Source organism: Ambystoma mexicanum, chromosome 11 (assembly GCF_040938575.1).
Source record: "Ambystoma mexicanum isolate Mex_15411 chromosome 11, UKY_AmexF1_1, whole genome shotgun sequence".
In the NCBI taxonomy this organism is placed as follows: Eukaryota; Metazoa; Chordata; class Amphibia; order Caudata; family Ambystomatidae; genus Ambystoma; species Ambystoma mexicanum.
In genome coordinates, this window is record NC_090934.1 from 1,326,432,393 (window position 1) to 1,326,452,751 (window position 20,359).

Sequence of the window (20,359 nt, forward strand, 5' to 3'; positions counted from 1 at the left end):
TGGGCACTGGACCCACAGCCCTTAGCAGGGATGATATATTCAAATAAGGTTCTTGTCTAAAGATGAAGGGCCAACTCTAATTACCGGCGTCAGCAGTGGCAATAAATGTTCTTATTTAAACATGAAATGGCAGCGCATAGGAACATATGGCAACTGTTAGTGAGTCATACATTTCTTAACCAGCTAACAGACACGCCGCCCAGGCAGGCTATTGTATATCAGAAAATGTGGTGCGTAATTATTCTGTAAGAGACAACTAAGGGAAATTATTTTGACAGATATGTCTCTATTTGTTCTAGCACAGAGATCAAACTTTCTCTCTTTTTCCCCTTTATGGGGCAGGTGAGAGCAGTGACTGGGGACAAGACTGTGCCTTGACTATTTGGATAACAGATTACCACCGGTGAGTGTAGAGCTCCCACATCAAGCTAGGAGCTCTGGTTATGTTACGAAATATATATTTGGCCAGATATAGGCTGTGACTAGAGTCGCACACAGCCTGTAGTACATAATTATTCTGTAGCAAATATCCAGGCACTGACATTTTATTTCCCTTAATATAGCCCTACCACTTGGCGTAGTTGTGATGGTTGGGAAATCTGGAGTCACCTAAAGTCATCAGTTGATCAGTATTGGTGCTCCTACTCCACGGACAATCATCCTTGTTTACAACATCCAGTAAGTTCATTTATTTGTGCCCACATATTTTTGGGTTTGGGGCATTAAGCGCAGGGCACCAGGCATGTGGGCATGGGGAGGTGCGTCCCTCTAACACGAAACAAACATGTGGAACTTTTGTTACTATCTTTCTTCCTTATTAAAATAATTTTTCTTCTTTTGTCACAGGTTTAGGAATGTTCTCGGATGAATCGCTCCTTTCTTTTTTATTGCAGTTGATACAGTATTAGGTGAAGGCACACTTGGCATTTGATGGTACCTTGGGAGTGGTTTGCTGTAGTTTCTTTTTCTTCTTATTCACACCTCCACTTTCACACACAGGTTTTAGTCTGGTTTTATTTTACATGTTTTAGTAATTTTATTCATATCACATTCACAGAGCTCCAACTTACCTTGGGGTCCTGAAGAAGGCAGCGCTACCAAATTTCTGCCGAAACGTCCGGTCCACATCAGCGGGGCATTTTATACAGATATTTAGCCCTGTGTATATGTATAGGACGTAGACCTGGGATGTGTCAATTTTGAATGTTTATCTGTAAGAATTATGGGTAACTGGCATGTGTAGAACCTATTGAGCTTAGCTAGATAGGGCCAGCAATACAGGAGAGGGATTGGGTTCCCCAGTAAACTTGTTTGAGAAAACCTGTATTACCCTTTAGTGTGCCTTCGTTCACTCTTAAGCATACGTGTTCTTCAAGATTGGATCTTGTTTTGTCAAAAACATGAAATGCAACAACTATGTATTTTTCGTGTTCTACAAATGCTATGCCAATATTTGAATGTTAGGTTTGGAGTGTCCAATAACAATGCATGTTTTTATTGTATATCGTACAGTATTTGTTGGATTTGTATCAACAAGTAAATTAAATGAAAATATTAATACAGTGTTCTTAAAAACTTGACTGTAGGACCGAATGGCCTACATAATCAATAAAGTAATTTTTGATATTTATATTGTGTCGTGTACCTTCACAGTGATTAGTTCACTATCATAAACAATTGTTGACCCTCATTGTAGGTTCATCTGTGCGAGAATCGGTTTATTTAAGTGGTTCATTTGGGGGACTTCCCCTTTGTGTGTTGATTATATAGCTCATTTGTTCCCCAAATGCCTATGAGTGTCTATCCCTTTAGTGAAGCAGACCTTGCTATAGCTCAGCCTTTTCTGTTTTATTAGAAAGATTATGGAAGGTAAGTGAGGGCAGAGCAGAAGTTGTGATTAGATCAGCTACGCAACACAGCCCAGGTGTGCACATGCTTTGTGTAGGTATGTCTTAAGGATTTGCTGGTATGTGGAAAATGGTTCCTAGAGGTCTAGAAACAATGACCAGTTCTCCTCCGATAGGGCTTGAGGAATCTGAAAGAATGTTACCATCTTCAACTTCTCCATCTATAGGAATTTGTCGAAAGGATTGTGAGCAACACTCCACTTGAGGATGAGGACTCCTTTGAGCAGAAGCTCCACAAGCTGTTGGACTAAGATGTGGCCCTCAGAAGATAAAGTGGGGGGAGGGTTTGTGGGAATGTGTTTCTGAAATGGTGAGGAAAGTCAGCTATATTAGAGAATTCTGGAGGTGGAAAGCCCAGAAGGCACGATGCTCCTGTAGAATAATGGCCATGGTTAGAACCATTGCCTCTGCTAGTGCAAAAGTGCTGTTGGTCTACAAGCAGCTGCTAATCCCCAACAGAGGGGAATGTATTGATCAAAAAGTGGACTGAATTGTCCATCTTGGTTCAAAGTATTATTAGTCTTAGAACAAAAAGTTACTCTACATCAAAAGGCAAGTTGATACATTTATCCTAGATATCACTTAAAATGTGAACATGCACATCCAAGAGTGCCGACTATTTTAGGAATGGACTCAAGTATGTGCTTAGCACTGTCTTTGCTGACTGCATCACCTCCAAAAGGAGCTTTTTAAACATGTCCTCCTTTCTATGTGGGGCAGTTTCAGAGAGTACATCCTACAACACATGACCCCAGCCTTCGATTGGCAAATGCTTTTCTCCAGTAGGAGTGCAGATTCTTGAATTTTCTTTTCTGAGGCACGTTAGGGACCATGTTACACTTAGACATCGCCCTGGAAGCTTTGACCAGTAGACTCTCTGGAATGCCATTTGCTTTCAGAAAAAAATGATTCAAATGAAAAATAATGTCATTCTTGTTGACCATCTTGTATATAGGTAGTACCAATGTAGGCTAGTGAGACGCCTCTGATTTTGTGGATAATCTTTTTGTATCTTATTTAGGGGAAGCAGAAAATACGTTTTCAACACAGTTTACATTAAGCAAGGAATAATGGTAGCAGTTGTATTTCTGGTTTCTGGGTGCTTCACAATTTGAAGATATTTGGGGGGAGGGTAAAATGAATAATCTCCAGTGGGGAGAACTTGAGTGGATAATTTAGGATGTACCAGAGTAAAAAAAGAAGAGGGTCAAAGGGCCAGGAGAGGCGGTGGCTGGGACATCTATGACCAGTGACAGGCAGAGTGGGAGGTCATCCATGACCAGCCCAGGGGGGGGGTGTGGGATGAGTTGAATCAAGATCCAGGCAAGGTAAGAGGTGGTGAATATAGGATGGATGAGGGCAGCAGGTGATGTCCTTTCCATTTGCTTTCCATTTGCATTGCCTGCCATACCGCCAGGGATGCCCTAGCACGTTGTAATACGAACAGAGTGGCATGGCCTCTGAGATTGCTCCATCGCGTACCTCCTCCCTCTGCTCAAGTCTGCCCTGGGCCGTCCTGGTCCGCAAGCAACTCTCTTTGGCTACTAGGGATGCCTGTTCGTCTTCCACCTTGAAACTGTGTCTCCCCATCTATTATTTTTCAATCCTCCTAATCAGCTAATAATTGCTCTTTCCTCCTGCAAACTCCTCAACTCCTCTTATACAGAAACTCTCCACCTTCCCCAACCTTCTCAGTAGCTCTCTCCCACGAAGGTTCTCCTGAATAACTCTCTTTCCAGATGTATGCAATCCAGCAATCCAGCCTACTGAGTAACTCTCCAGATGGTCTCCGATCTCCTTCAAGTAAACATCTGCCCTCCAACATCCAACTCTCTCCTCCGAGCACTCCTCTCGATAGACCTGTAGCTTGCCACTCCTCTTCAAACGTGTTGCTCCGGCTCCAACTATAACATGCAACACTCTTTGACTGAGCCAGGTGGCATTTATAGTCTATGTCTAGTGAGGGCTGGGCTGGTCAGTAATTGGGCCATGCGCCAGTGATCATGTGGGTTGTAAGGGAGTTGGCCTGATTTTATGTTAAGATCTTCACAAAAAAGTAGTTATACAAAAACATGTACAGACTCGCGTTGCGTTCAAATTATTCAAAATAATTTTGTTCAGTGCAATACCTTCTTTCAAAAGAGAATTTCAGAAAAAGATTTTTTGCAATTATTTATCATGTTCAGGTCTGCCATAATCTTGGATTCCAGAACTGCTTTGGAAATGTGTTTGGGCTCCTTCCCTCCCATTTGAGCACCAATGCACATTGCCTGCTTTGAACTTGGTCCCTTTATTTTTCTAGTGTGTGAATCTAAAGTCAGAAAATACTTTTATAAGCACAGAAAGCTCTTAAACGTGAATGTAACTTTCTCATTGATGGGAAATGTAAACTATGTAATCCCCATAATGCCAGAGAGCATGGAAGAACAGTGTTTGTTTATTTTGTCCCTAGCATGGACACTATGTGTAAGGTTCAGTTCATTTGAGCACAACTTTGTATGTACTGAAAACCTGTGGTCTGTTCAAGTCTGATTCCTGCTTTAAAGTGTTTTATTCAACAAAAGTGCCAAAGAAAGAAATGTGTTTTTTCGCTCACCAGAGAATTTATAATGTTGGAACTTTCTTTACTTAAAGGGAAAGGTGATAATGGCTTTGGTGGGTTTTGAGCCTGGCTAGCGAGCTGAAATGGCCCTCTAGGAGGAGTATAAATGCTATGATTAGGAGTATCCTCAAGGGCTTTGGACTTTACCACGCTCATAATGGTAATTGCTATTTGTGGTGGTGTGCATGCTCTTGGGATTGCTCACTGCCTTAGTGCAGGGACCCAGTTGAGGTTGTCAGGGGATCCCTTCTATACCTCCTCCGGATGCAGCATCCATTAGCCTGGGGTGGCCCTAGTCCCCTTTGAGCATTCCACTGTTAGTCCCTAAGATTAAGCAGGGGATTTCATCACAGTGGTTATGAGTTATCTGGTTGGCTCGCTATGGGTTGATACTGGGCAGCTGAGACCAGAGTTATTTGCATGGCCCATAATGATGCTGTTGGCAGTGTGACTGTTGCTGAGCAGAATGGCGTTCTGTCTGCTCCTACGAACCATGGCTGATAGCAGGACACTGAAGATACTCCTGGAAAGGAGAAGCCCCTCCAGGGTTGAGATACTCATCAGAAGGCGTCCCCCGGATGGGGTGCTCTGAAAGAAGGAGGTTCACTCACCAGTCTTCTTTTTGTGCTGCAGCTAGTCATTAAGGTGTGCTGGAGGCAGACACGAGAAGGGCTCCCAGCATAGAAGCCTTCTGCAGAGTGCGCTCAGTGAAAGTAAATCGCAACACCATCAGCGGTCTACTTTTGATCTGGCATCAGCCACTCGAGGCACAGGGATTTGTGGGTATGATGCAGCATCTATCAGTTACAACTGGTGCAGGAGAAAAAACCGAATGCATCTAGGATAGACTGCAGGAAACCATCACATAGCCAAGGAGATGGAGGGAAAAAAACAAATTCTAAAAATAATGGAAAACGGGAGACATTTGTGTAGCATAGAGAACAGGACAGGGAGAGCAAAGTCTAGCTTGTCGGAACTATGTACACTCAGCAGAGAGCAGTTTGAGGGACTATATTTTTGCTGAGAAAATGTCTCCACTCTCATAAGTGGTGTAATCACTATGGTACGTAACTACTTTGCACGCCTGTCGGATGGTGTATTTAGGATTTGCACTTGGGCATGGATGTAGATAAAGTGATAGGTGGACCATTCTGAATGGATGTGGGATTGTCAATTTCTCTGTAACTGTGAACTTGTATAACTGTGCATACCTTTGGAGACAGTGGTTATCATGTATGATTTTGCTTGGTTGTTTGCTTCACTATGCTTTGTTTTAGGGTAGATGATTGCTGTTGATCATCATCTGATTTATATTGCTGCTTGGTATTGTTGTGGGTGTTTCTCCACAAGTTGTTGCAATATGGTGATGCAGAAGTTTTGTGATTTGGAGTAGGTGTTCGTATTTTGTGTTGTGTATTTTCTGTCATGTATGATCTAAGCTGTGAGATGCTTCTGTGATGACATGGATGGTGCTGATGGGGGATATGTTGAGAGTGAGCAGGTGTGAGTATCGTAGGAGTGACAGTCGAAAGAGTGCTGGATGAGCCGACGGGTCTATCCCCAAAGTGTTGTCTAAATGGATCTGTTTTGCAGGTAAGTACAAAGCATGCTGTCTTTTTCTATCATAGACTTACAGAGTGCTCTTTGCTGGAACTGCAATTTGGATTATTTCAACGTTTTGACATAGAGATGGCACATGATCTTGCAGGCACCCATTATAGGGGATGAGGACCTCCTGCTTTATCTCAAGACTTGAGGCTGTCGATAGAATGATGGACATTTCTGGTAGCTACTAGGTCAGCAAGTCCAAAACAGCAGTTTGCTTTGTTCAGCAGCAGATCTCTTTTAAAGGGCCAGAGTATAAATCGGAAACATCCAGCTCAGTGGATACATCCAGCAGTCTGGCCACCTGATAACCCAAAACAAATCCCTTACCTGCCTGGAAGTGACCAAAGACAAACGTGTGTTCTCATCTCATAGTTCTCTGCAATACTCTCAACGATTAGGCGTGTACAGACTTCCCATCATTATGCATTAACAAGTGAAATAAATAATATATGGCTTTATCCACAATAATGAGGGTCAAATACACAATCACACTAAAGATGATATACATTCTTACCTTAATTACTTGTTTTATGCCATTGATGGCTCCATTCATAAAGGATTTCAGCCGGTCAGCCTCATTTAGGTGATCCGCATATCTCACACACATGAACATGATGTGAGCTGGCAGGCCAGGAATCATATTCACTACAACTCCTCGTGGCTTTAAATCTGCCTCAATAAAAATAAATGTTAAAGACACATACAGATGATACAACAGTAACAGTTTTTACAGTAGAGAACTGTATCTATTTGTAGGTTCACCACTGTAAAATCTAGCAAGGACAAAGTATTCTAGAACCTTTAGTTTAACACTGGTGCCAAGGGCAGACACTGGTGTGTGGGGGTTACCAGGTACAATAAATCCCAGGAGGTACCTGAGGTATGGTTGTAACTGATGTCATACTGTGCTCTCCCCTACTTGCTTGACAGATGACAGAGGAGGGGAGGATAAATGAGAGGGCATAGGGAGCTTTTAGCATGCTTAGAGAGAAGGGGCAGGGAGACAGAAAATACCGTAGCCAAGGTCCTGACGGGTAAGGAGGACCTCTTCCATGTTTACCCCGCGCCAGAAGTGTAGCTCTCTGCCAAGCCTTTGATACCAAAGACAGAGTGGGGCATTTATCTATTGGGGGATTCCAGCTATACTTCCCATCCTCGAGAGTACTCAGCAGACCCTGCGGACAGGAATCCAACCTGGTTGGGGAGACTAAGGGTGCAGGAAAACCTAAAACCTGGAATTACGATTTTCTGTTTTCATTTCCCTTTCGGACATTTGCATTTGGTTCACCAAGTTTTCGCCAGCCTAAGGGTATACCTGGAAAACGTGCAATGTGAGAGAGACTGAGACCCGCTCAAGAGTCAGGGAACCGAGAAATTGGATAATAGAACCCTCGCCTGAGAGAGGACAACCCGAGAAGTAGAAACCCAGGATTTAGGTTTTCTTTATACCCCTTCTCTTATAATTTTAGATCCCCTTATATTAAGTCCCTAAATAAATTCTGGTGTTTAAGTAGGAAATTCAGGTCCTGGCTGCTTCTTGACCTGCTGTTGCTAAGTGACGACATACATAACTCTATATCTAGAAGGCATAATAATATCCTGTATCTCCAACCTATCACTCTGGAAATCCAATAAGGCTACACAGCACAATGCCCATTACTTTCACACTATCCATATTGTGAATTGGCAAGCTATTTGGAGCTGTGGTGTTTCACTCCAAGGTGCACTAACTTCTCTTATGCCACCGATTTACATGGAGACAATAAAGCATATTTGATGCCAGAAACTTTGTGTACTGCCAGAGGGAGCAATGGGAGACATGACATTGCCAAATGGATGTTCCACTTCCCTCTGACTTCAATACAATTAATGTGGATTTTAAGTCCGTGGTCAATGCTATGCTGGTAATAAGCATGGATAGCTGATAACCCTTTATAAGGCAAGCAATGCATCTGGAAAAGAAGAAGTAAGTAGTAGGAATGATCAATGAAGACCTGAAAGGGGAAGTGAGCTTAGGAAAAATGAATCGCAAACTCTGTTAAGCAATGAGACTAATCAAGAGCACTAGAAAAGAGCTCAGTGCTCTGTGGTTGGGGACACAGACTGTACTGTAGACCTAAAGGCAGACAGTGGAGAGGAGTCATCTACGGTTGAGGAGGGCCAGAGAATGAGAAAAACCAGATGAGGAGAAAAATCTAAGAGCTTGCTGCGAGCTATATCTCAGACATTATGAGAGAACAGACTTAAGCTATTTATAAGACACTGGCAACGGTGTGACTTGGAGAAAACCTAATAGCTTGCCAAGAAGTCTCTCTCAAAGACAGAGCTGTAAAGTAGTAGCCTTCTTGGCCTAACTAACCTCTGGGAGACACTCCAGGCCTGGTTTCAACAAAGCTTGGCGCTTCAAGTGAAGCTTTTGCCTTACCAGGGCCACAGAAAGAGGCACGCCCAGAACCAGAATGTCATCCAACAAATAACAGTTGTTCCTAATGCTCTGAGTGACACTGTGGTGAGAACGATTTTGACCTTTGTGAAAACCTTTCTGAAGCAAGAACTATTTTTGTTTGTCATTCTGCCTTCTCTGGGTTGCCCACTTTCGTGAATAGGCCAGAATAAAGCATTTTGAAACAGAGTCATGAGTCGTGACCTCTGTGTAGTTCACTTGGCTTCATGGTAATACCAAGTCTCTATATCTCTTCATATCTGGCACTGGACTGTTTTTAATGTAGTCCGTTCTGTGGCTACGAGCCTGCCAGGAGCACTCAAAATCATGCTCCAGTGTCGCCTTCATAGGCGACTAATAGCCACAAGCGTGGAGGAAAGGGGACTATGGACTTAGGCGTACAGTAGTCCCTACGTTAAGTAACTTTTCTTTCTTTGTGCTTTCTCTTTATAGAAATCTGTACATACATACATCAAGCTATGCTGTGTATGTGATGAGTGCGTCAATCACATCAAGCAAACCAAAGCAGGGCGTGCCAGGCTCAAGATTCTAAAGAATGCGTTGCAACATGCTCCGGTACCGTCCTCGTTCCGAGAGATGTCCCATGAGTATGGAGGAAAAGGGACGGGACGGAAGAGTACAGTAATGACAATTTTTAAACGAGAAAAAAAACACATCTTATAACAATTAGCACATACGCCTCTTGGCAAAAAAAAATGAATAAAACACAGTGAATCACAGCATATAATATAAAGTTCATAGCCATGGCTCATTCCACCCCCCCCCCCATAGAACCTCCTCTCTTTGCCCATGCCTTCCTCAAAAAGCTTGCCAAGGCAAAAGTAACCGACACATTGGTTGATTCAATAAGAACATCATTGCCGATCGGTAATGTCTCAATCCGAAAGTTTCTAAGTATGCCTGCAAGCAGTATTTTCCTAAAATCATCCTACAGAGGACAAAATAAAACAAAGTGTACTAAGGACTCAACTTCCCCACATGAGAAGCAACTGTTTCGGCCTTTGGGGGAATAAATCAACCACTTACAAGTAGCAGCCTTCATTGTAAGGTTATTGAACCTGGCTCTCGTGAGGAAGAATCTATGTTGACTGTTAGAAACTTGCAAAAGATATGCAGCAGGACCCGCCCCCACAGGAGATAATGGAACAAAACATCTCTCCCGAGGATGCAAATGCTTAATGCCTTCTCTAGTAGCTTTCAGAAAATGCAGAATCCTAGTTTTTAACTATGTCTTGGAGATACTCCTCATCATTCCTGCCTTCGCAAAATAAGGGGCCATAGCAAGATGGTTTAATAAAAACGTTATATGTGATAACTAGCCCACTTCCTGAGATCCATCTAGAGAGATACTGTTCCCTATCAGATCTTTAGTGGAAGTGCCTTGCCATAAAGCCTTCCAAACTAGCAAGGGTCTCAAACAGATTGCATTCATTAGATAAGTAGTGGCTGTTTCTAGGTGCATAGAATAAACTGGGGTCGAAGAGGGAACCATTAGAAGGCGTGACAAAAATGCATTCTCCGCTTTCCAGAGATGAGCTAGTTGTAGCTTCTCATATTAAAATGCTATTTCAAAATGCTTCTTCAATTTTCCAGCAGTTCGTCTTTCTGCCTAGTGCTGAAGCGAACTGTTTTACTTTGAGCTAGGGGTTTACTCCCAGTTGTTCATCTGTTTTCTTTTGCATGAGTTAACAACGCATCCACCCATCTTAGTAAATATTACCTTATTTTTTTCATGGGAAGTTAACTGCTTATCTGTAGCAGAATTTCATGCTGTGTTGTGAGGCTGTATTATTAGGGAGTGGTGCTAGAATATAGATGTCCATGTCCTTCAAAATGGTGGGGTAAAACAGTTATTAGCACTCTGGCAGGGGGAGCGAGCCAATCAGGTGGCTAGGAACACAGGCTTGAACCGCTGGTGAAATCCTACATCCTGACAGCCGGCTCCCCCTGCTGCCATCTTCCCCCACCCATCCCTTTATTTTCTTTTTTCTCACCCGCCCAACCCCCACTTACCTTATTTTGGCAGCAGCGCCATACAGAGCCCCACCTTCCCTTTCCATGTAACAGACCAGGGACCTCGCCTTGCTTGGGCCGATAACTTTGGCTGCCAGGCCATTACCCCCCCCCCCGTTCCAGCGATTAAAGCCATAATCAAAGATGTTTATTATTTGTACTCAATACAGTTACTCGAGATCCATCATATTAACCAGCAAAACGTAAAATCCTTTTTAGCTGTCAAAAATATTTTTACTTAAAGGGGAAACTCTCTCAGGAATTTTATTGGCTCAATGGATCGGGCATGTATCGATCGATCAGAGAAAAAAGAACAATGCATCTTACCTTCAGTTTTCTCACATTTACACATGCGAAACTCACAGGTCAGAAACCGTCATCTTGTACTAATCTTAACCATTGATCCATCTTGCCCTTGCAGCAGTAAATCGGATCACCCGCCCCTCAGGCTGACATTAGACGCTTGCATCTTTTGTCACAACGCCAGCGCACTTATCATTTGAATGTCCTCCCTGCGCCATCTATTGACATGTCTCCATGGAAATGTTAAGACGCCTCTTTCCTCGATAAGTATCAACAAACCCTTTCTGGTGAGACAATAATGGAGTTTATTCTTCTTTCATGTCAGTCTATTTCATTCCGAGCCTCCACGACTTCTTTTTTTCTCTGTTCCGCTATGTACCAATTACGACGTACTGAGAAAAGTTACCTCTTCCTCGTATCAGTACTTAAGGCTTTATGGGAGTTGGAGTCCATAGGAATTTTAGGTCTTTTGAAGTTAGATTGTTTTGGAACTTTGTTTAAATCAAAAACATCAGATACAGGAGAGGTTAAGTGAGTATTATGTGTATATGAAGTATGAATGGTATTCTGCTCGGATTGATTTGCAGGAAGGCTTTTCTGGCTCTTATAATGAGAGGGATTTGTAACGTGACAACAAGCCATCAGGAATTTAGGAATTATAGGGTCTTCTTAATTTGGGAGAGAAGAATACTGTATCTGTCCTGATGGGGTCACCACAGCTCCCCAACAGCCATCTCCTCCCATGTGATTCTCCCTCACAATACCACCCCCAGGGTCAGGATCAGGTAGCAGCTGTCGTCCCCTGGCCACACGGGAGGAGATCTTTTGCTGGGGTCAGTGATCACTTCATAGGATTCATCACACAGTGCTTTCATCAAGTCCAGGAGCTGGCTGTTCGAGTCAGTCGTGAACTAGTTGACTACCCATTGCAACTGCACTGCTTTGTAATCCTGGCCATCATTCACATGAGGAATTTTAACCAAAAAGGGACAGTTTTATCAAAGCTTTTTAAGAGCTTCTACATAATCTGGATCTGGTGACAAATGTAGACCCTCAAATATTTTAATGCCCCTGATACCACCTTCTACTACTGTTTGCATGCACACCTATTGTACTAAGGAAACAGCATCTTCTTTATAGTTCATAGGGCAAACAGTTTTCACTATGCATTCCAATGAGCTCACACCTTGGACTTGCACCCTAGTTGTTGACAAATGCCCTTAATGTCCAGAATTGGGAAATGTTATTTAACTTTATGGAGCTTTCAGTGTAATAATTTTATCAATAAACGTATTTATCACCACTCATATTATGCATCATTTTTATCAGACGCAACTTACACATGTGTATAGCCATATAATGTCACAGACAATGTTATCACAATAGAAATATGTTTTAAAAAATGCAGTGTGGGGGTCTATCTGGAGTCACTTTGTAAGCATAAAGATATACAAACACTGGCTGCAGCATTCCCATTACCTGCATGGGGATGAGAGAAGTTGGTATATATATATATGATGGGGAGAGGTTGTTCCAAAGGTGTGGAAGGTGTGGAAGAGGGTTACAACTAACCGCCCGTTTAAATAAAAAAGACATTCTGCCAATCAGGTATAGGTAGGATCCAAGGATCACATTATTACACTAATAGAATATGTATAATTTCCAGCTTCTACCAATACATTGCCTTCACCAAAATTACACATTTCCGTGTAAATGATCTAACTTGTAGGAATAATCTTGGCATTATAGACTGGGGTTTTCGAACTAAAAGAGAACATCTCCACAAGTGATGACAATTACCAATGATGAGATTTTTCATGAGCCTTTCTTCATCTTCTGTGGAGTATTCCAGCATTCCCATGTATTCTTTCGGAACCGATGGAACTTGAACTTGATTGGCTGCAGTGAAAAATATGAAAAGATTACCATCATGGTGATTCAGGTTCTCTTAGTGCAGGCTCTCCCTCCTTCACAACTGGTTAGGAATGCCCTGCATCAGCAGGCGGGCTAGAAAAAGCTGGCTACAAAAGATAGCTGTCCCTTTAAGAAACTTGAAATTGGTGAGGCTATGTCACGCATGCGTCCCTCCGCGCACCAGCCCCATACCTCACTCCTACTTCACCAACGTACCACACCCAGTTCCTGGTTTCGCCACTGGCATTGAATTCAAGGATATGCTTTGAGAGGGGATGGCAGCGTGGGCATTGTGAAGGAGATAGAGCCTGGACTAAGAGAACCTAAATCACCATGAAGGTAATTTTTTAATTTCTCTTACGTCCTGGCTCTCCCTCCTTACCAACTGGTTGGGGCCAAACTAAAAAGCCTTAAAATGGGTAACGGTGGAGGAGACTCCATATGCACAATTCAAACAAACAAGTTGCAGACCACCTCTTCTTAGACGACTTTGGTATCTTTTCTGGAGGATGCATCCATAGAATAGTTCTTGCAAGAGGTGTAGTCCAAGAAGCAGCTTTACACATTTCTGCAACGAGGACATGCCTAATAAAGGCATCTGATGCTGCCTTGGCCCGTGTGGAATGAGCCAGAAGTCTCTGTGGAGCTGCAAACACTTTCACGTCATAAGCCTTTGTGATACAGGAAAACACCCATCTGGCAATAGAAGCCTTAGCCACCTTATTGCCAGGGGAAGGACCACCATAAGTAATGAAGAGCTGGTCTGATTTCCTAATCGGTTTAGTTCCCCCTAAATAACATTTTGAGAGTTCTTGCAATATCCAGATTATGTAATGTTTCTTCAGCCACAGGAGCATGCGGTCTAGGATGAAAAACAAGCAGGAAGATATCCTGATTTAAATGGAAATTTGAAACCACCTTTGGTAAATAGGAGGGTACTGTACGAAGGCTAACCTTATCTTTGTGGAAAATTAAATAGGGTTCCTTTGAAGAAAGAGCTTGGAGCGCTCCAATATTTCTAGTCGATGTAATGGCTATTAAAAAGGCTGTTTTCCATGTTAAAAACTCTAAATCGCAGGATGCCATAGGCTCGAAGGGTTTGTGCATTAGAACCAAAAGGACTATGTTTAGCTACCACTGAGGCAGAGTTTTGCGAAAAGGAGATGCAAGCAAAGAAGGCCTTTGAAGTATCTATGAATAGCTTCATTTCACAGAGAAAATGATTTGTGATCTTTATTCAAATAGTGTCGACCTTAACTCCTGTAGATACTAGATAGGACATAAAAGACATGACGTTATCAACTGAAGCCTTTAGAGGGTTAAGAGTGCAGTCCAGAGCCCAATGGCAGAAACGCAGCCCTTTACTACGATACTACTTTCTTGTTGAAGCTTTTCTGGAGGCTGCATAACCTTAAGGTTCTGTTCTGATAAATGGAGCTTAGCGAAGGTCAGTTCCTCAGAAACCAAGCCTTCAAGTTCAGCAATTGAGGAGGTTCGGGGGGTAAAGCACCTGCCCACTCTATTGAGTCAGTAGATACTCTGATAATGGGAGATTCAACTTGGAAGTCCCTGCTAGTTCCAGGAGATCCAGGAACCAAATCTGAAGTGGCCAGAGCGGGGCTACAAGAATCAATGTTAGATTCTGTGACATTCTGAACTTGAGTAATGTCTTGTATATCGAGGAAAGTGGAGGGAACGTATAGAGTGCTTTGTTCAACCAATCCAGCTGTACAGCATCTCCCAAGGAATGAAGACCCAGAAACTGCAGCAAAGCAAAATGAGGACAAAGAGAATTGTATTGTGTGGCAAAAAGGCCGAATTCTGGATGGCCCCACTTCTGAAAAATTGTATTTTCTACTGACAACTTCAGGTCCCATTCATGAGGAGCAGATTATACCTGCTGAGGTTGTCCGCTAAGACGTTCGTCTTTCTCTCCATATGGGACACCAACAAGAAAATGTGATACTCTATGGGCTAATACCATATTTCCTCTGCAAGGAGACACAGGGGAAAAGGTCCCCCCTGCTTGTTGACATAAAACATTGCAGTGTTATTGTCCGTAAGAATTTTGACCACCTTTCCTTGAGCAGCACGAAGAAAGAATTTCAGAGTGTAAAAAATGGTTCTTACTTCCAAGACATTTATGTGATTTTATTTTCCTGGGCTGCCCAAAGGCAATGAGCGGTGAGATCATGACAGTGGGCTCCCCATCCATACCCTGACAAGTCTGTTGTAACCACAATGTGCTGATGAGGAGGACAAAAGGAAGACAGATGAATAGATTCTCCGGGGAGTGCCACTATGTCAGGGAATCCTTAATCTGACTCGTGATTTTAATTTTCATATCCTGAGAATCCCGCAGTTGGTTCCATTTACTGGCCAGATTCCACGGAATGGTCCTCATTTGAAGCCTTGCATAAGGGACTAGATTGATGCAAGAGACCATTAGCCTCGATAGTCTTTAAAACCAACAAGCTGACAGAAGCTGATGTTCTCTGAATACAGAGATGACCTGCTGAACTGCCACCACCCTTTCTGACGGTGGAAAGGCCCTTTCTCCAGTAATATCCAGTACCGCTCCTAGAAATGGAATCCTTTGTGAAGGAATGCATTTTGACTTTGCCACGTTTACTGAAAATCCTAGATTGAAAAGGGTGTCACATGTTAGTAGCATCTTTTGAAGTAATTCTCCCAGAGATTGGACTTTCAAAAGCCAATTGTCCAGGTATGGATATAGATGCACCATCTTCAACCGTAGGTGGGCTGCTACAGCCCCCAAGACTGCGACGAAGACTCTGTGGGCTGCATTGAGCCCAAAAGAGAGGTAAGTGTATTGGTAATGAGACTTCCCTATGGTGAACCTCAGATACTGGCTGTGTTCCTTTAAGATGGGAATATGAAAATAGGCATCTTGTAGATCTATGGTCAACATAGGTACCAGAGGTATAGTGACCATGTGGAAATTCTCGACCAGGAGAAACTGTTTTTTATCAGAAAGATCTAGAATTGGGTGAATCCCACCGGTCTTCTTTGGGATTATAAAATACAAGGAGTAGATTCCCTTACCCAATTCTGCCCCTGGAACCAATTCTATTGCTCCCAGGGAGAAAAGTTTTTGAATCTCTACTAAAAGTTCCAGAGATGACTTTTTGAACTTTGGACGGGAAGATGGAAGAGTAGCAGGAAGGGTTAGAGGGTAGCCGTGGCAGATGATATTCAAAACACATTCCTCTTGTGCAATTTTATTCCCATTGAGGAAGAAAACTGAAGATCTTCCCTGCTACCGGGGATGTATGCTGCTTGATAGTAATTGGAGCTGATGGAACGTACATCCCCGGATAAAAGTCAAACAGACTTCTTTTGTTCTTGAGAAGAAGGAGTGACCACGACTTGGATTTAGGCCTGTATCTTCTCTTTTTTGCAGAATAGTAGGATTTAGCAGTTGTGGAAGAACCACTATTTCATTGAACACATGGCTTGAAGGATTTGAAATGTTGGTGATAAGGTTGCTTCACTGAGATTGAACTAAGTGATTTAGCTGCAGTGATGCTGGCTTTGCATTTTTGGAGTACCCCATCGGTGGAGGGATCAAAAAACATTTGACTGTCAAAAGATTGATTTAAAACCTTATTCTGGATGTCTTGATGCAGTGAATAGGCTGCCAAGTAAGCGGGTCTATGCATGCAGACAGCGCCCGTAATTGCACTTGCTGTGGTGTCTGTTAAATCCTTTACAACCTAGATTTATTGAATGGCTGCCTCTCTTCCTTCTGAAACCCAGAAGCCAAACTCTTCCGCCACCTCTTGAGGAAGCAGATCTGTGAAGCAATCCAAATTTTCCCAGTTTAGGATATTGAAGCCTGTCAACAAAGTAACAATGTTAACATGTCTAAGCTGAAGAGAAGAATTAGCATAAGATTCTTTCCCTTGAGCTTCCCAGGCCTTATAGTATTTATCTAAAACTGTAGAAGGAGAAGGTGCAAGGCCTTTACCTTTAGTACCTAAGGCAGCTTAAACCCGAGCAGATCGTGCAGAAAGGTTTCCCATGAGAACAAAGCCACTTCTATGAGCGCCTTGTACTTGCTGTCTAAGGACTTTGAGATGTGAGGATCAGATATAGGTTTTCCTCAATGAGCCAAGGCCAGCTCCATAACAGACAATTCCACAGGAAGTAGGGTTTTAGTTTGTTGAGAAGGAAGTTTCCCAAAAAAACCTACAGTCTCGGGTTTATGTTTAGGTGTGATTTCTAAGGCCGGCATAGCCTTTGCCATAATGGCATGGAACACCTTTGGAGAAGAAATGGATGCAGTGTCATCATCTGAATCCGTATCTGTATTGACACAGGATTGGCAAAGGGGCGGTCTCTATGGGATCCACTCTCTGAGGAGGTACGACAGGAGTCATCTTGTCCTTAATGGGTTGTGCCAAGACTTCCAAAAAAAGGCTCAGATAACATAGTCTCAGGAAATGTGTTGGTAATTTCATAGCGAAGGTTCAGACTGATTTTCTTCTAATCTAAAATTAGATGCTGAAGGGTCTATCCTAGCAGCTTGATGAGTTGAATTATAAATGTTAAATTCTACTGGTATGGGTACTTGAATGTTAGTTAAAACCAGCTGTTGGCCCAAGTGGGATGTTGGGATCTGCACTGGTTCTGCCAAAAATTTCCTCAGCTTGAGGAGAACATTGTACCACAATTTCTGGAGTATTTGCTCTCACTGGAGAACTGAAAAATTGTTCAGGGGCAACTGTAAAATATTTAGAAGGGTCAACTTCTTCGCAGTCCAAACTTAGACTGATACCATAGTTTTGACTCTCCAGGACCGAAGTAGAAACTTTGTCAATGGACGATTTCTTTCGTTTCTGCTTCCTCGAGAAGCCGGTACCGTTCCGGGTCTCGAATGAGAATGCTTATGCCTCTTATGAGAGGACCTGTGTGTCTTTTTCAGTACTGAGGAGTCAGAAGATGCAACTGTAGTTACTGAAGTAGAATGTTTTTCTTTTGGTACCAAAGTACTTGAAGACCTGATTGTGGTATCCAATGTGGCAAAGCAGAGACAGGGGAATCGGCCGGTACCGAGTCAACCCTGAAGGCTTTTGCTTCTTTTAAGCAAACCTTGCCTGTTTGGATATCCAAGGCAGATGAGCTTTTTCCTGGTACCGTAATGATTTTGTCAGGTGTGAACAAATCTTGCAGCAAATCTTGCGGTCCAGGTAGATCCCTTCCCACCTGGAGGTACTGAAGCTTTCTCACCTGGAGGTACTAGCATTTTATCACCCAGAGGTACTTTCAGGTGTAAGCGTCCAGAGTTTCCCCCTTAACAGTCCTGTGAAGACCCTGGAACTGATAAGGCGGTCTTCACATGGGTACCGAAGGCAGGTGCCGAAACACATACCTCACCTGCAGGTACTGTTCCCCTCTTACCAATGTCGGCCTCTTTCCTGTTAGTGCGAAGTCCTCGGTCGCCTTCGGTAGCGGTCCCAGCTGTGACATGGAAAGAAGAGGACTATGTAGAGACCTCGGGTGAATTCCACAGCAGAAAACACATATACTCACGGGGTGATGGATACCCAGGCATCAGACACAGGCGTGATGGGGATCGGCCGCTGAGAATTGCTTTCTACAGCAGATGCATTACTTGAATCCCGTTGTAAACGGCATACATCAGAGGGAGGTGCTGCCTTTATAATAAAAATGAAAAAAAGAAAAGATAAACCAATCAAATGAAAAGATGGAATGGACAGCTAAGAGTAACGCCCCAAAAAAGCGAGAGTCACGGGGCGCAGCAAATCCCGACTCACCCAGTAGGCGGAAAAACAGGAACTGGGTTTGAAATGGTGGTGATGCAGGGATCAGGCGTGGAGCTGGCACACGGAGCAAAGCATGTGCGACGTAGCCTCAACAACTTCAAGTTTCTTAACGGGGCAGCTATCTTTTGTAGCAAGCTTTTTCTGGCCCTCCTATGGATGCAGGTGTACCCAACTAGTTGGGAAGAAGGGAGAGCCAGGACGTAAGAGAAATTGTGATTTACAAAGAACTCATCTGTTTCATAGCAATAAATATCCCTAATCAAAATATCAAATACAATATTCCACAAAGTAGAACTAATTAGAGCTGAGAATTGTTTTAAAATAAACAATGTTTTTAAGTATTAAGGCAAGATATTGATTGAATAATATTTCTGAAATTCAAGGTCTTCACAGAGCTTCAATCAATTATAAGGGATAGGATTATTGGTAAAAATGTCTTACAGTAATATGTCTTCCTCAAGAGAAACAAACCGTATGGAAGGTTGGTGGTCTTCCTCAATTTGCAAAGTTGCATTAAAATACGTTCCGGTATGTTTTATCATTGTTCCTCAATTTTGAGCTAGATGCCACAATGATAGTGCACACCTACAGTTCTATTTACCGTGCTTTGATAAAAATGAAAATAGAAATCATATACAGGCCCTCAGATCAGCTTTAAATGTTTTTGGGACGGTATCAGTTTGCTAACCTGAGTAGTATTTTACATATAATATGTTGAACTGCCATGCCTTTCTAACATATCTGTGGGTTCACTGAGTACATTATGTAAGGATAACCAGGTGCTTAGAAATCTGCATGAGATAGAAAGATTATTAAGGCTCACGTTTTTGTTCAGAAAATGTCATCAAGGATGTTAAGCCTCAACACACATGCCACTTAGGAGATGTCAACGTACAAAATCGAACAAGAAGACATTTACAAATAAAAAAAAACACATAGACAGACAACCGGAGGCACAAGATTGGACAAGCTGCATATTTAAGAAATATAAAGACCCTTGAATAAGCCAACACTTAGGCACATAATTTGAATAATATTACTTTATACGTAATCCTGTAGTCTGTACAATATTCCTAAATGGTTGTTATGCTTCACATTTTTGACCAAAGCAGGCTTGCAGAATATTTGATCAGCGGAAGTACTTTGGCAGTCATGGAGAAAAGGGTGATATTGGCATAGAAAATCCAGACAAGGTGCGTACAGCAGACCCAAGTCAGATCAAGAGATGCTTTATTCGGGTTTCTGAACACTACTGTATCAAAATGAAAGTATCAATTCAAATTTTTGGGCATCATTTTATGAATCAACTGGAGATAGAGCAAGGGAGCTAGAGTGTGGCAAACAACATGTCTGTACTTTAATCCGGCTTTCTGTACCATTCCATTAATCATCCCAAAGTCGTCATTTATCTGACCTTCCCCAAAAGTTGTTGTTGTGGTCACCGCTGCTCTCTTTTCAGAGAAGATGGCAGCTTAATCATGTTCTGTGCTAATTAGAGGCAGCCATGTGGAATCATCTCTGCATCCTGGGTGCTGTACCCCTATTTCCTAAATCTCTGTTTTGGCACTTCAACAAACAACTTGAAGTGGCTGGTGACTTATGAGGTTGGATGGTGCAGCACTGAAACTGCGTGGTTCTTGTTGCAAATTATCTGGCTATGCTGAATGTCCTTTATTCACTATAGGGCTGAACATAACGAGAGTGACTCCCTTTGCAGAGATTCTGTAGAGTAGGTGGC

The 20,359-nt window shown here is 42.6% G+C and overlaps 1 protein-coding gene and 1 long non-coding RNA gene across 5 annotated transcripts in view; one reads left to right on the forward strand and one right to left on the reverse strand.

The window, feature by feature from the left end:
* Positions 1-20,359, forward strand: part of LOC138504385 (uncharacterized) — a 597,102-nt gene that overhangs the window by 467,103 nt on the left and 109,640 nt on the right. The gene's annotated exons all lie outside the window — the stretch shown is intronic.
* Positions 1-20,359, reverse strand: part of MYO5C (myosin VC) — a 1,282,854-nt gene that overhangs the window by 134,450 nt on the left and 1,128,045 nt on the right. For all 3 annotated transcript variants that reach the window (XM_069624842.1, XM_069624843.1, XM_069624844.1), the window contains 2 exons: positions 12,698-12,796; positions 6,632-6,786 (listed from right to left, as the gene is read on the reverse strand). In XM_069624842.1, coding sequence (XP_069480943.1) covers positions 6,632-6,786; positions 12,698-12,796 — 254 coding nt within the window. The remainder of the gene's footprint in view (positions 1-6,631; positions 6,787-12,697; positions 12,797-20,359) is intronic.